The sequence below is a fragment of the Triticum dicoccoides genome, chromosome 7A (assembly GCF_002162155.2).
Source record: "Triticum dicoccoides isolate Atlit2015 ecotype Zavitan chromosome 7A, WEW_v2.0, whole genome shotgun sequence".
NCBI classification, from domain to species: Eukaryota; Viridiplantae; Streptophyta; class Magnoliopsida; order Poales; family Poaceae; genus Triticum; species Triticum dicoccoides.
Genome location: NC_041392.1, coordinates 296,278,103 through 296,292,982, shown reverse-complemented (window position 1 = coordinate 296,292,982; position 14,880 = coordinate 296,278,103). Strand labels below are relative to the sequence as shown.

The following is a 14,880-nucleotide window of genomic DNA, read 5'->3' as shown; positions in this document are numbered from 1 at the left end:
TTGAAGACTTCGTCTCGTGTCCGGATGGGACTTTCCTTGGCGTGGAAGGCAAGCTTGGCGATGCGGATATTCAAGATCTCCTATCATTGTAACCGACTCTGTGTAACCCTAACCCTATCCGGTGTCTATATAAACCGGAGGGTTGTAGTTCATAGGACATCAACTCCATATACAACGATCATACCATAGGCTAGCTTCTAGGGTTTAGCCTCCTTGATCTCGTGGTAGATCTACTCTTGTACTACCCATATCATCAATATTAATTAAGCAGAAGTAGGGTATTACCTCCATCCAGAGGGCCCGAACCTGGGTAAAAACATCGTGTCCCTTGTCTCCTGTTACCATCCGGCCTTGACGCACAGTTTGGGACCCCCTACCCGAGATCCGCCGGTTTTGACACCGACACATAGGTTTAGTCCGGCGTGCTGACCTCTCTATTAAGCCTAGGTCGGGTTGCGGCGTATTGTTTGGCCGAGGCCAGGCATGACCTAGGAAAGTGTGTCCGGCCGGAGTTAATCGAGCGTGGTGGGTAAGTTGGTGCACCCCTGCAGGGAAGAAAACATCTATCGATAGCCTGTCCTACGGTAACGGACACTTGGAGTTGTATCCTGATCGATACAACTAGAATTGGATACTTGAGGTGATAACTAGATAGTATGGCTCTGGGATTGCTTTCTCACTGGGAGTTGAGAAAGGATCTCTGGCCGAGGTTGATAACACTACTACTTTACATTATGTTGATCTGTACTCTTCTATATGCTGCAAGATGCTTGAAGATGCTAGTCTTCGATAGGTTAGGCTTTCCCTTCTTTCTGGCATTCTGCAGTTTAGTCCACAGACACAACCCATTCCTTTGATACAGATGCATACTTAGTTTAGTTCTGATGTAAGTCTTGCGAGTACTTTGGATGAGTACTCACGGTTGTTTTGCTACCTCCTTTTCTCCTATACCTGATTGTTGCGACCAGATGACGGATCCCAGGAGCCAGACGATGCTACTGATGACTACTACTACCCCGAGGGTGCCTACTACTACGTGAAGACCGCCGACGACTAGGAGTAGTTAGGCGGCTCCCAGGCAGGAGGCCTTGCCTTTTCGATCGATGTTGCGTTTGTGCTAGCCTTCTTAAGGCAAACTTGTTTAACTCATGTCTGTACTCAGATATTGTTGCTTCCGCTGACTCTTGTGTATTCGAGCTTATGTATTCGAGCCCTCGAGGCCCCTGGCTTGTAATATAAAGCTTGTATTATTTTAATTTATGTCTAGAGTTGTGTTGTGATATCTTCCCATGAGTCCTTGATCTTGATCATACACATTTGCGTGTATGATTAGTGTACGATTGAATCAAGGGCGTTACAATGATCTTCCTCTCTATAGAAACTAGATGGTGCCCCTTCTATCGCCGCAGGAATCATGTTTAAAAAATCCACAAATAGGTACTTACAAAAAACTAAAATAAATAAGAAAACTGTAAGAGTATTCCCAGTTTACACTAAAAGATAATAAACCTATGAAATATGTGACAAAAGTATGTATGGACAAACTTTTGAATTGAACTTAACATGGCACCATCTTTTAGCAAAAAAAAGCATGACCTATATATTTTTGCTCCAAGAACCCAACACATCTACCGTCAATGACACCCAAAAAATAACTTGTGACTGACATGCATGATTTGACCCAACCCCCCCTTACAAAAACGGGACATACATGACTTTTTGAGGCGACTTTTTTTTGCATAGAAGGATTAATGCAAATTAGTAAATAACCAGTACATACATGACTTGCACAATTTCAGTTGGTGGCTATCAATAATTGAGGTTATGTGGAACCACGCATGTGCATAGAAATCTAATACTAGTGGGGGCTAACTATTTAGATATAAAATATGGATTTCTCTTATTTTATTAAGAACCCAATGCGGGATCATTATTTTTCCTAGATATTCCCTGCTAACATGTGAACAAATCCTCAGCATTTCAAGGGCATTTTAATATTTGCATACATAACCACTGCTAAAATAAAGAGATAATATCACTCGCGGTCATAGAACTTGCGCTCAATGTTCACTCCGATTCTAAAACTTGCAAAATACAGAATTGTAGTCACTTAACTTGTGGGCGTGCAAATACGGTGCTTTCTACCGGATTTTTTTTCAAAACTAGCATGGTTTTTAAAGCAATTTCGGAAATTAGCAGTGCTAACAAGTTATTTGCAAAACTAGCACCCCGTCGGCCTCCCATTGGCCGAAGAGTGGCTCTTCGGCCAGCCGTTGACCGAAGAGGGCACTTCTGCCTCCCGTTGGCCGAAGTGTGCCCCAACTAGGCCGAAAAGGACTCTTCAGCGTCCCATAGGCCGAAGAGCACTCTTTAGTCAACCGTAGGCCGAAGAGTCCCCGGGCCCCACCTTTTCGCGTGAACAGGTGGCCGAAGTTGCATGGTCGCGCTCTTCTGCTTACTGTAGGCCGAAAAGGGTTTTTTATTCTGACTTACGAATGTTGTGTAACCATTTTGCAATGAAAAAAAATTGCACAGCCCTTTCCGTAAATATTTTCCCGCCAACTCTTTCCCCTCCATATGTTCCCGCCAACCCTTTCCCACCATATGTTCACGCCACCCGTTTCCCGCCAACCCTTTCCCGCCATATGTTCCCGCCACCCGTTTCCCGCCAACCCTTTCCCGCCATATGTTCCCGCCAACTCTTTCCCTCCATACCCCAGTCGTTCTTTCCCGCCATTTTCTCTCCTCTCTACCTATAAAACCCCCTTGACCCGGAGGTGAATAAGCAGTCCAGTGTAGTCGAGATGTCCCATTATCCTTTCGATCGTAGTTTTCACCCTGAGATGAGCAGCACTCTTCTGAGGCTAGCTACCGATTTCAGGATGGACAATAGGATAGTTCCATGGGAAGAACTCACTGGTAGTGACACCATAATGAATGAGTTGGCTCACCAATTACGTAGGGCTGGGTGGCCTGAAAGGACTTATGCGGAGGTACGTAAAGAACTTCTTAGGTTGAATGAAAGGTGGAAGAAGGTAGTGGAGCCGAAGAGTGAAAATTTTAGAAGGACTTTAGAAAAGCATCCATTTTTATGGACTGAGGAGAGCGAGGACGAAGATGATATCTTCATGCCGCCGCTCCCGGGTTCCGCATCATCGAAGGGCAAGAGTTCTGCATCGTCAAAGGGCAAGAGTTCTGCATCCACGAAGGGCAAGAGTTCTGCATCATCGAAGGGCAAGAGTTCTGCATCCACGAAGGGCAAGAGTTCTGCATCATCGAAGGGCAAGAGTTCTGCATCAACGGAGGATGACGATGATGACTTCATGTAGTATGTAAGCTGTATTCCAGTTGTACCTCAACAAGTAGGGCATTATGTTCTACGTTAATTTCATTTTGTAGTATGTAAGCTGTATTTATTAAGTTCAACCGCACCGTTTAATTCAGATGTGCTTGTATCTTAATTATCAGTTGTAGTCTCTTTGAAAATGTAACTGGAATAACAATGCGAATTAATAGTAATATGTCTCTCGCATACATAAAACGATATATGTCTCCTGATCAGATAGAAGCAAGTGCAATAGTAACAAATACATGAAGCATGTCTCATACATAAATACTGACTCACGTATGCGAATAGTCTGAAACTAACATAGATAATGACTCATACATAGATAATCATATCACTGCGGGGGTCGACGACGAATCTGGGTCTTCCTCGGGCGAGGACCGGAACGCGATAAGCGCTGAGGCGGTGGACGATGCTCACGAAAACCACGACCATAGATAACCTCGTCTGTCACTGTCTGTGTCTCCTGCGACGGTGGTGGTGGTGGAGTGTGAAACACCGTATGCGAGAAGTCATAAATGTTTTCAGCTTGGTCATCGTCATCGCCATAGCCCTCTAATCCACATCCAGCACCACTAAGTATCGGTGATTGCACTGAATGCATGAACTGTCGCGACTGGTTGCCTACCGCAATATAGTAAAACGGGTAAAATTAATTTGCGAACCTACAATGTTGAAAAGAATGTACAAAGTAGTGTTACCTAGTTCCATTTGATGAGACCAGGAAGAGGTGCCTGGTTGAGAAGGCGATGGCTGATTCCAGGAAGAGCTCCCTGGTTGTGAAGGAGATGGTTGATGCACAGAGAGGCGTGGTTGCTGCACAGAGTGTCGTGGTTCTGAACGCTGCATAGAGTGTCGTGGTTCTGAACGATGGACATAGGGACGTGGGGGCCGATGTGCGGGACGAGGAATGACAACATCCGTAGATCGCCTACATGTAAGTGATGCGTAAATCCCTCTTAAATTCTCATCCATACGCCTCAACCATGAGAGGTGCTCTGGCTGTGGGATAGTATCCCCCCTCTCAACCTGCCGCATTAAAGCGGAAACCTCCTCTCGCGCCTGGATTGTCAAGTCACTCTGCACATGAAGAGTTAACCCATTGTATATGATAAGGTTATGATAGAACTACACATATGAGAAGCATGACACGTACCGCGTGGTGTCTCATTCCCACAACAGAGGTAGTTGGGTACATATCGCTGGTCAGAGGGGCTTCAATCTGATCAGGAGCAGCTGATGGAACCAAGTAGATCCTCGTTGTATGTCGGTAAGTTTGTAAATACAACCCAAACTTGTCTCAGTCAAAGGGCCCAACCTCATTCCAGATATTTGTCGGTGCCATAGTCCATTCTTGAACGTAAGGGCTAATGCTCTGAAGCCAAACAGCCATGGACTTGTTTCCTCCTACGCGACTGTACCTGAGATTGACAGATTAATCAGATTGACATGCGCGTTGCATGGTTAGATATATTCTGAATGTAGTGCTGACAACTTTAATATTATTACTTACTTGTGAACGTGGTCTGGTATCCGTGGAATATCTGGAATTGCAGGCTCTTGACATAGACCAAACTGTCTCATCACCCTATGAAGAGCCATCTCCTCAACCGTCACGTCGAACACCAACTTTGCCTTGGTCATCCAGTAGTGCCGATCTCTAGTGCATAAGGCAGAGATCCCAACTGGATACCTGGATGTTATAGTCTGATACGAGTAGGGCTCCCAGATAACTTGATCCTCGTGCAAACTATCAAACTGCACCGTGAAGGACGGGTAGCAGCCCTTCACCTGGGTATGTGCAAACTGTCTCTGTACATGACAACAAATTTACATTAGTAATACTATTGCATGGCAAAAATAATTGAAGGAATTACATAATTTAAAACTACCTCTCTCCGTGCCCAAACAGATCCCATAGTAGGAAAGTCGCCGATAGCAGGCACGTAAGCCCCTGCCATGTCCTCCAACCCAAACGGTGTGTCAATGGAGATATAGGGTCGTCCAATAGGGAATCTCTCGTAAGACCAGAGCTGCAACAATAGTGGACATCCAACCAGACCTGACTTTCTAGACTTCAATAAGCAACCTTTGCACAAGCCTCTATACGTAGCTGCTAACACGGCAGAACCAAAACTCCTCTGGACAATATCCGCAGGGCAACGTGTGTCAGCTATCTCTCGTGCAATACCGATGAATCGTGCATCAACAGTGGTCACATGGTTCTCCGTGAACATCGTCTTGCCGAACAACCATAGAATATATGCCTCTAGGGATCGATCAATCTGTGCGTCTGACAAATCTACTGCGGGGTATCCTAATGAGACAATCTACATAGAAAACATACAATTGTGTGAACGATGTACTATTGGTAACTAAAAAAACATAGTCATGTGGCCACGAAGGTTACCTGAAACTGGCTCAACCACCTAAAACGTGGCCCGTGAGGATCATCGTTTAAGCCCGTAGCAGTTGGCACCGCAGCTAGAAAACGGGCCTGCATATTTGCAAGCCAACCAGGTTCTGCCTCTAAAGGACCTATGGCATCACCGGCCAAAGGTAATCCCAACAAGTAGGAGACATCCTGTAAAGTAGGCGCCATCTCTCCCCAGGGAAAGTGAAAGGTGTGTGTCTCTGGTCTCCATCTATCTACTAAGCAAGTAAGGAGTGACCTGTCGTAAGAGAATCGTTTCACTTGCCTCTTTTTCAACTGCATTGGTTCACCTGCCTCATCCAAGTTCGGATGGTCAACCCACTCTTCCAACGTACCCTCAACCAGCCGTGCCAAGGGTAGAAGTCCAGCCCAACTTAACCTACAAAAAAAAGAGAATGTAGCATGAAAAGTAAGTAATTATATGTTTCAATACCTATGTCAAACATGTAAGGCACTATATGTATCAATACCTATCAACCCATGAAGGGTGTATCATCCAGTTAGTCTTCGGGGTGCGAGTGACCAAAACGTCTAAGTTCTTGCCCCCTTGCATAAGTGCAGCCCGGTGACCTCTATCAATCGTACCATTAAGCAACGGATACAAAGACATATCTGCAATCAAAACATAGTCCAGGCATTGCAAATTAATACATAGTTCAGACATACAAAGTAAAACATAGTTCAGTCGACATTACAAATTAATACATAGTTCAGACATACAAAGTAAAATATAGTCCAGCCGACATTACAAATTAATACATAGTTCAGACATTGCAAAATAAAACATAGTCCAGACGCTATTACAAATTAAAACATTCTCCCCCACATTATATAGCTTCTGAGTTATTCCTTCCTCGTCCTCCCCTTCGGCCTCGACTGCCACAACCACGTCCGCCTCTTGCTCCTGTTGTTGCAGCCGTCGATGTGGAAGCACTCGTCGATGTGGAAGCACCATCTTTGTTCAGGTCGGGACAATATTTCATCCTATGCCCATAAGCCGCGCATAGCAAACATTGTCTGGTTGCTCCACCAGCTTCAGATTGGTCCATATCATTTCGGATTCGACGGGCCTTACGTCGACCCCTGCTTGTTCGCCGAAGTTCTGGATCCAGGATGTATACTCTCTCACCATCGTTAACCTTGTTGAAATTGCCAATGACTCTAAACCCTGTCATCTCACCGGTCCATGTGTTCAGTACAGCCTCTTTTAAGTAGTATGGCGACACAAAGGAGACGGCAGCCAACTCAATCTGGCCACAGGCAGCCAACACATGTGAGCAAGGCAGGTGCAACAACTTTGGTTTGTTACATGTACACTCACACGTTGGATAAAATTCCGTTCCAATTTTTACCTCATGCGTCTTCACCTCATTCGCAGAACCAAAACCATCGGTAGGTAGCTGAATCTCATACCTCCTTTCCTGATTACCTACGAGTCTCACAGTGTGCTTCTTTGCTTTCTCTATCTTCTCTGCCATATACTCCATGACACGGCTACAGTAAGGTGTGTTCTGATTATCTATAATATGCTTCTTTGCCAAATCATGTTGGTCTCTGAAATATCTCAAAGTGCCATGGAATACAGCCTCCACAATAGCTGTGAGTGGCAATGCTCTATTCCCTCTGAGTACAAAGTTATACACCTCTGCAAGGTTGGTTGTCATGTGGCCATACCTAGCTCCATGGGTGTCATGCAACAAAGACCAATTCACGGGAGGCTCTTTCTCTATCCACTCTGAAAAATCCTTTATTGCCCTCCCCTTCTTTCTCTTAGTATTAGGAGGGTCAATTGCTGGCAAGTCACGGAGACCAACTGGCTCCTCTAGCTCCACCATGAGTGTTGCTAATTGTTGTTGGTCCTTTTCCATTTTCTTCCTGGCACGGACCTGCTTCTGAGTAAACTCATCAAGTTTTGACCAAATAAATTGGTATTTACGCTCCTGGTTCTGCTTGCACAATTTTTTAAACAAGTTCATCAACCGCTTGTTCTTAAACTGTGAGAAAAAGTTAGCCCCAAGATGGCGCATGCACCACCGGCTCTGCAAATCCTTCCAAGGTGTTGGTTCGTCTACTGTTGGATTCCTTAGTGTCTTCACAGCCTTCAATATACCAGCATGCCTATCATGAATGACACACACGTTTGGTCGATCCTTCACGATGGCAATTTTCACTTGCCGAAAGAACCACACCCAACTCAAAAAGTTCTCACCCTCCACAAATGCCATGGCAAGTGGAATGATTTGATTATTTCCATCCACGCCAATGGCAGTCAGGATTTGCCCTTTGTACTGACCAGTCAGGAATGTACCATCCACAAACATCACAGGAGGACAATGCCGGAAAGCTTCAATGCACATAACGAAAGAGAAGAATACTCGTTTCAACACCTTGAAACCTGGTATACTCAGCAACCTTGTATGTTGTACGTTAACATAAGTGTCGGGATTCCTCTCCTTCAGTACATCTAGGAGACGGACAACATTATCATATGAGTCAAAGAACGTCCCAAACCTTTCCTCCATAGCCTTCTGCTTAGCCCTCCAAGCCTTCCCATAACGAATGTCATAATTCCATCTGACCTTCACTGCTGTCTGGATGTGTTTTGCTTCCATATCTTTTTTCTCCACTATCTCAGTATACATGATTTGCGCAATGAGAGTTGAAGTCAGGTTTGGATGACGAACCAACAAGTTTTTCCTCACACAATTATGTGGGACCACATTCGTGACAACCCAGTGGATGTTATACTTCGGCACGTGCCCGTGCACCTTCGCAGGACAATCTGTTTCAACACACTTCACGGTATAGTTTGTTGGGTTTGATCTGTCTGTCCGGAAAACCCTCTGAGTAGACATAGCCCACTTTATCACTGCATACTTCAATTTTTTTCTTTGTATCAAACATAGCCCCTATCTGGACTTGGTTCAGATTATATTGCCATGGAGTCTCATGGCCATCATTCACAGTAAGGCCGGTGGATATGTCCTGATTCCATGCAGAAGGAATCGGTACCACCACTTCATCCTCAGAATTTTCAGAATCCAGATCCTCTGCATATCCATCATCGTTCTCTTCCTCCATCACCCTCTGCATTTCATCGCCTTCCTCATCCCCATCAGCAACACCAGAACCAGCTAATATTATCGACTGAATATTGTGCCCAGTATCATGACCACAAACATTGTCCAACATGTAGTCTGAATCCTTCTCGGTTTGGCTAGGATCCACATCCGGTGGCTGTGACCCGGATAAATGAATCTCGTTAGCAACTCGACTACCCTGGCCGGGTTCATACCCCACATGGAGTTGTACGGTATTCTCCTCCTTCGCCACTGGCTGCACTAGGACATATGGGTGGATTCTTCGGTCTCGGCAACGATTTAACAGGGTCAACCAATGCTGGCTCCTATCTATCGGCATCAACTCCCACTTGACATTTTTACAGGATTTGGTCCACAATGCATGAATACTGACGGAACATGCTTCAGAATCCAACCCAAAACTAGTAGTCAACCAGTGCTTCAACTGTCTAATGTCCACTCTGTCCGGGTCTGAAAGTGTCATGACGCCATTTTTAAACTCGCTAAGATCAACCCCCAACTCATTATATCGAACATTACCAGGGCCATAGTAAACAGTCAAATTTACTGATACAGACATTTTCACCTGTCAGACATTGCCACCTTCTAATTAATCGCAATGAAAAAATAGTTACCGGCTACACTAACTATCCGCTAAAATGCCAACACAAACCAATTAACACTAATAAAATGTGACGCGTGATTATACCTTCGACGCGTGTGGCCACCTCACGAAGAACTTGCACCAATAGACACCACCAATGCCACCCCCTCGGCGGCACGAAGCTGCACCTCCTCCTCACCAGCCAAACCGCCTCCTCCTCCTCAGCCCACCATGGCCTCTCCTCCTCACCCCATCATGACTCCACCTCACTTGTACGCACAAATAGCTATCCCATTGGGAAAAAATGACCGTAGGCCGATGGAGATGGCTACGATCTACCGTTTCTGTGCTTTGGATTCGAAAATAGGTGGAGAAACGAAGAGATCAGCAAGGGGGGCGATGTACAAAGAGGAACGAGAGAGACAGAGGAAGAACAGCAAGAGGAGAAAGAAGATGCCGCTCGGGCCTTATCCGCTACTCTTCGGCCACTGGTAAGCCGAAGACCTCTTCGGTCGCTGGCTGGCCGAAGAGGCCCATCTTCGGTCTCTGGCTGGCCGAAGAGGCCCGTCTTCGGCCCAGTTCGCGCACGCTTCGGCCTGGCTTAACCGAAGACGTGTCTTCGGGCCTCTGCAGGCCGAAAAGATCCACTTCGGCCAACTGTTGACCGACGGGCCGCTAGTTTTGCAAATAACGTATCGACACTGCTAGTTTTCGAAATTGCTATAAAAAACGTGCTACTTTTGAAAAAAAATCTTTCTACCGTATCCGAACATATAGCCTGCACATGTGGCGTGCCAGCGCCGCATAGGCCCACCTGCCAGTGGCTGAAAAGCGCCTTTTGTTGATAACTCCCTTATATTTTATTTATTTACTTACAATATTCCTTAAATAAAAAAAGCCGAATAGTGTGGGATTCGTGCTAGCCACCAGACCAAGCATGGCTTGCGTTTAGCTTGCACAACTATACTCCCTCCGTTCCTAAATACTTCCTCTGTCTTAAAATTCTTGTCTTAAATTTGTCTAAATACATATGTATCTAGTTACGTTTTAATGTTAGATACATCTATATCTAGACAAATCTAAGACAATTTGGGACGAAGAGAGTATAAGTTTTTTTAGAGATTTCAAATGGACTATAATATACGGATGTATGTAGACATATTTTAGAGTGTAAATTCACTCATTTTGCTTCGTATGTAGTCACTTGCTGAAATCTTTAAAAAGACTTATATTTAAGAACGGAGGAAGTAGTTCTTACGTCCTTTGAAGAACGTGCAAATTAAAATCAAAATCTAAACTAAATAGGGGAGCCCCGCGGTTCAATCTTTTGTTTTACTGGTTGCTTGCCATATGTGTGTGGCCCAACCACCGGACCATGATGGTGCTTGGTCAAAAGGCATTGCATAATAATTTCTGGGTCTATCAAATTAACACGGACGGGATCACCTCCACTACACATCTGACCGAGTTCGTCAACTTTTGGGAGAAGATTTCTACGGTGCACCTAAACCACGACATGGCTGATTCTATTTCCTGGAAAATCACTAACGATGGCATTTACTCTGCATCCTCGGCCTACAAGGCCTAGTTCCTGGGTTTGGTTGGCTCCAACATGCAACAATTGGTGTGGAAGATCTGGGCTCCTCCCAAATGCAAATTCTTTGGTTGGCTCGTTATCAATAATAGGATCTGGACGGCCGACAGGCTTCAATGCCGTGGTTGGCCTAACTGCGACCGTTGCCCTCTATGCAAACAAGTTCAAGAATCCACGGCCCACCTACTGTTCCAATGCCGCTACACGGTTCAAGTTTGAGAAATGATCAAGACTTGGCTTGGCTTGGTGGATGTGCACCCTTTTGCTTGGATGGCTATCCATTCGGTAAAGGCCCGGTGGAACCTTATTGATTGCAGTATGTCGCAATCTAGACGGCCAATGATGTCCCTCATTATGCTTATCTCGTGGGAAATTTGGAACGAGAGAAACGCACGTGTGTTCCGTAACGCCGCGGTGCCGGTAGGGGTTCTTGTTGCTCGAATCAAAGATGTATCCAAGCTATGGTGTCTTGCATGGGCAAAGTATTTGAGTAATGTAGTGTCGCGAGAGTAATGTGTTCTAATTCGGCTTTTTTGGCCAAAACCTCTAAACCTTCTTCTTAAGCAATGAAAGTGGCAAATCTTTTGCCCAGTTTCAAAAAAAATGATGGCGCTTGGTACTTTATAGGGACCAAACAATTTGTTGTCCATTTATTTCTATGTAAGAAAACAACTTATATATTTTTAATTAAAACTACTTATACTGTGATATATCCTTTTAGGCATTGCAATCTAAGTATATGCATCGTCAATTAGCTAAAGATAGACTAGATTTTAGTTTCTTAGAGATAAATATAGATGAGAGTGCTTTGTTATGTATAGTTTCAAGTTTATGAGTCCCAAACACACCTAGCTATATATAAAATTTCTTTTGTGAGGAAGCTATATTTAAAGGATGCGGAGTTTCTGCTCCCGGGCTCATCTGCACTCACGATCAGAAAAAATATTCAAAACTAATACTAGAAAAATTCAAAAAAAATCCATTTTTTGTGTGGTAGATAATTTGATGCGTGAAGTCCGCTCCAAATTTCAACTTATTTGGACATCTGAGAACCTCTAAATGAGTTGAAATTTGGAGCGGACCTCACGCATCAAATTATCTACCACACAAAAAAAATCTGGATTTTTTTGAATTTTTCTAGTATTTGTTTTGATATATTTTTTCTGAGCAGGAGCAGATGAGCCTAGGTGCCAAGTTAGATTTCCGATATTTAAAGTCTTAGTAGCCCTCTTAATATGTAGGGATAATTGCCAATTCAACCTAAATATAGTAAGTAATCTTAAGGAACCTCATGATTAAACGTTTCGCTATTCTCAAAGAAAAACTTCAAAAAAAATCATAAATATAGTTTTGCATAGACATGACATAAGAACTGACAATGTAAATGTTTTTTTTTTGCGAGGACTGACAACATAAATATTGTTTATCCCTTTAAAACACCTACAGTAAACTGGTGTGGAAGTTAGCCCACGCACACACGAGGTTTGAACCACGGTGGTGCTCCCCTTTTGTAGTTTATATGAATTTAGAATTTAAAATAATCCGTACGTTTGCAGGATATATAAAGAATACTTGTGCAAGTTTCATGTGTAGCGTGCATGGTCTGTTGGATATCTAATTATCTATGCGAGTCGATTACCAGCAGATCATGTGTTTGAATCTTATATTTGCTGTATTTTTTTATTTTATTTAAGGAATTTTGTACATATCAATAAAAATAAAATGCAAAGGAGTTATGCAAAAAATCGCTTCCAGCCATTAGCAGGTGGGCCTACGCGGCGCTGGCATGCCACATGTGCAGACCATACACCCGAATACGGTAAAAAGCACCGTATTTGCACGCAAAGACAAGTTAAACGACCACAAATTCGTATTTTATAAGTTTTAGAACTAAAGTAAGCATCAAGCGCAAGTTCTATAACTCCGGGTGATATTACCTCTAAAATAAACTTAGAGCAACTCCAATGGGGTGAACTATTTTGTCCGTTCGGGTTATCCACACACAAAACTTGGCTCAATGGGGTGACCCAAATGAATGCCCGTGTCCGCGTGCTGTTCGTCCCCGACCCAAACTTGGCCCAAATCTAGGAAGAAATGGGTACGAAGCGGACAGAAGCGGACGCTCTGCTCGACCGCTGTTGTCCGCCCTTGGTCCCACTTAGCAGTGAGTGCGCACGAGCTGGCGTCCCCACCCAGTCCTCCTTCCCCGCCTTCTCCGCCGTTCCGCTCACAGGCGTAGACGGCCGCCATCCCCACCCAGTCCTCCTTCCCGCCTCCTCCGCCGTCCTTGAGGCCCGCGGCCGCGCTCAGTGGCGCAAGCTGCATCCCACGCTGTGGTCCAAGACGATGGGGAGATCTCCGCAGCCGCCTCCCGTTTTGAGCCAAGTCGACGGGGCCGGGGAACTGCAGATCTCGTCGGCGGCGGCGCATGGTGGGACGAGCAGCCTAGGCTCCGCCGGCGAGTCGTGCGGGAGCTACAGAGCTTCGCGCTGCAGCAGATGCAGGAGGCGCTGCTCTGCGACGACCTACAGGCCATCCTGGTGCGCGCCCACGACAAGAAGCAGGGCAGGGGAGGGGGAAGCCGGGGTGGCGCGGCAGAAGCCGGACGGGGCCAGAAGCGGGCGACACTGAGCGGCGCAGGGGCACAACAGTGCGAGGGGAGCGGTGGGGCCTGACGGCGCGAGGGGTAGTAGAATGGCACGGCGACGCGAGGTGAAGGAAATATGCCCTAAAGGCAATGATAAAGTTATTATTTATTTCCTTATATCATGATAAATGTTTATTATTCATGCTAGAATTGTATTAACCGGAAACATAATACATGTGTGAATACATAGACAAACAGAGTGTCACTAGTATGCCTCTACTTGACTAGCTCGTTGATTAAAGATGGTTATGTTTCCTAACCATAGACATGAGTTGTCATTTTATTAACGGGATCACATCATTAGGAGAATGATGTGATTGACTTGACCCATTCCGTTAGCATAGCACTTGATCGTTTAGTTTGTTGCTATTGCTTTCTTCATAACTTATACATGTTCCTATGACTATGAGATTATGCAACTCCAGTTTATCGGAGGAACACTTTGTGTGCTACCAAACGTCACAACGTAACTGGGTGATTATAAAGGTGCTCTACAGGTGTCTCCGAAGGTACATGTTGGGTTGGCGTATTTCGAGATTAGGATTTGTCACTCCGACTGTCGGAGAGGTATCTCTGGGCCCTCTCAGTAATGCCCATCACTTAAGCCTTGCAAGCATTGCAACTAATGAGTTAGTTGCGGGATGATGTATTACGAAACGAGTAAAGAGACTTGCCGATAACGAGATTGAACTAGGTATTGAGATACCGACGATCAAATCTCGGGCAAGTAACATACCGATGACAAAGGGAACAACGTATGTTGATATGCGGTCTGACCGATAAAGATCTTCGTAGAATATGTGGGAGCCAATATGAGCATCCAGGTTCCGCTATTGGTTATTGACCGGAGACGTGTCTCGGTCATCTCTACATTGTTCTCGAACCCGTAGGGTCCGCACGCTTAAGGTTTCGATGACAGTTATATTATGAGTTCATGAGTTTTGATGTACTGAAGGAGTTCGGTGTCCCAGATGAGATCGGGGACATGACGAGGAGTCTCGAAATGATCGAGACGTAAAGATCGATATATTGGACGACTATATTCGGACATCGGAAAGGTTCCGAGTGATTCGGATATTTTTTGGAGTACCGGAGAGTTACGGGAATTCGCCGGGGAGTATATGGGCCTTATTGGGCCATACGGGAATAGGGGAGAGAGGCCAAAAGGAAGGAGG

The 14,880-nt window shown here is 45.0% G+C and overlaps 1 protein-coding gene across 1 annotated transcript; it reads right to left on the bottom strand.

Annotated features, from left to right (window-relative positions):
* Nucleotides 1-4,573: 4,573 nt before the first annotated feature.
* Nucleotides 4,574-6,389, bottom strand: LOC119330938 (serine/threonine-protein phosphatase 7 long form homolog). The gene is made up of 5 exons (XM_037604081.1): nucleotides 6,251-6,389; nucleotides 5,757-6,159; nucleotides 5,239-5,676; nucleotides 4,860-5,158; nucleotides 4,574-4,767 (listed from the first exon to the last, which is right to left on the bottom strand). Exons 1-5 carry the CDS (start codon nucleotides 6,331-6,333, stop codon nucleotides 4,647-4,649), a joined length of 1,344 nt encoding a protein of 447 aa, XP_037459978.1. The 5' UTR covers nucleotides 6,334-6,389; the 3' UTR covers nucleotides 4,574-4,646.
* Nucleotides 6,390-14,880: the final 8,491 nt, after the last annotated feature.

What these genes read in the sequence shown, in the direction of transcription:
- LOC119330938 (XM_037604081.1), bottom strand. Translation starts at nt 6,333, where the DNA reads ATGCAAGGGGGCAAGAACTTAGACGTTTTGGTCACTCGCACCCCGAAG. An exon ending in CTGTTTGGGCACGGAGAGAG is followed by an intron (nt 5,159 to 5,238) that starts GTAGTTTTAAAT and finishes TGTCATGTACAG; the next exon opens with AGACAGTTTGCACATACCCA. An exon ending in ATACCAGACCACGTTCACAA is followed by an intron (nt 4,768 to 4,859) that starts GTAAGTAATAAT and finishes TGTCAATCTCAG; the next exon opens with GTACAGTCGCGTAGGAGGAA.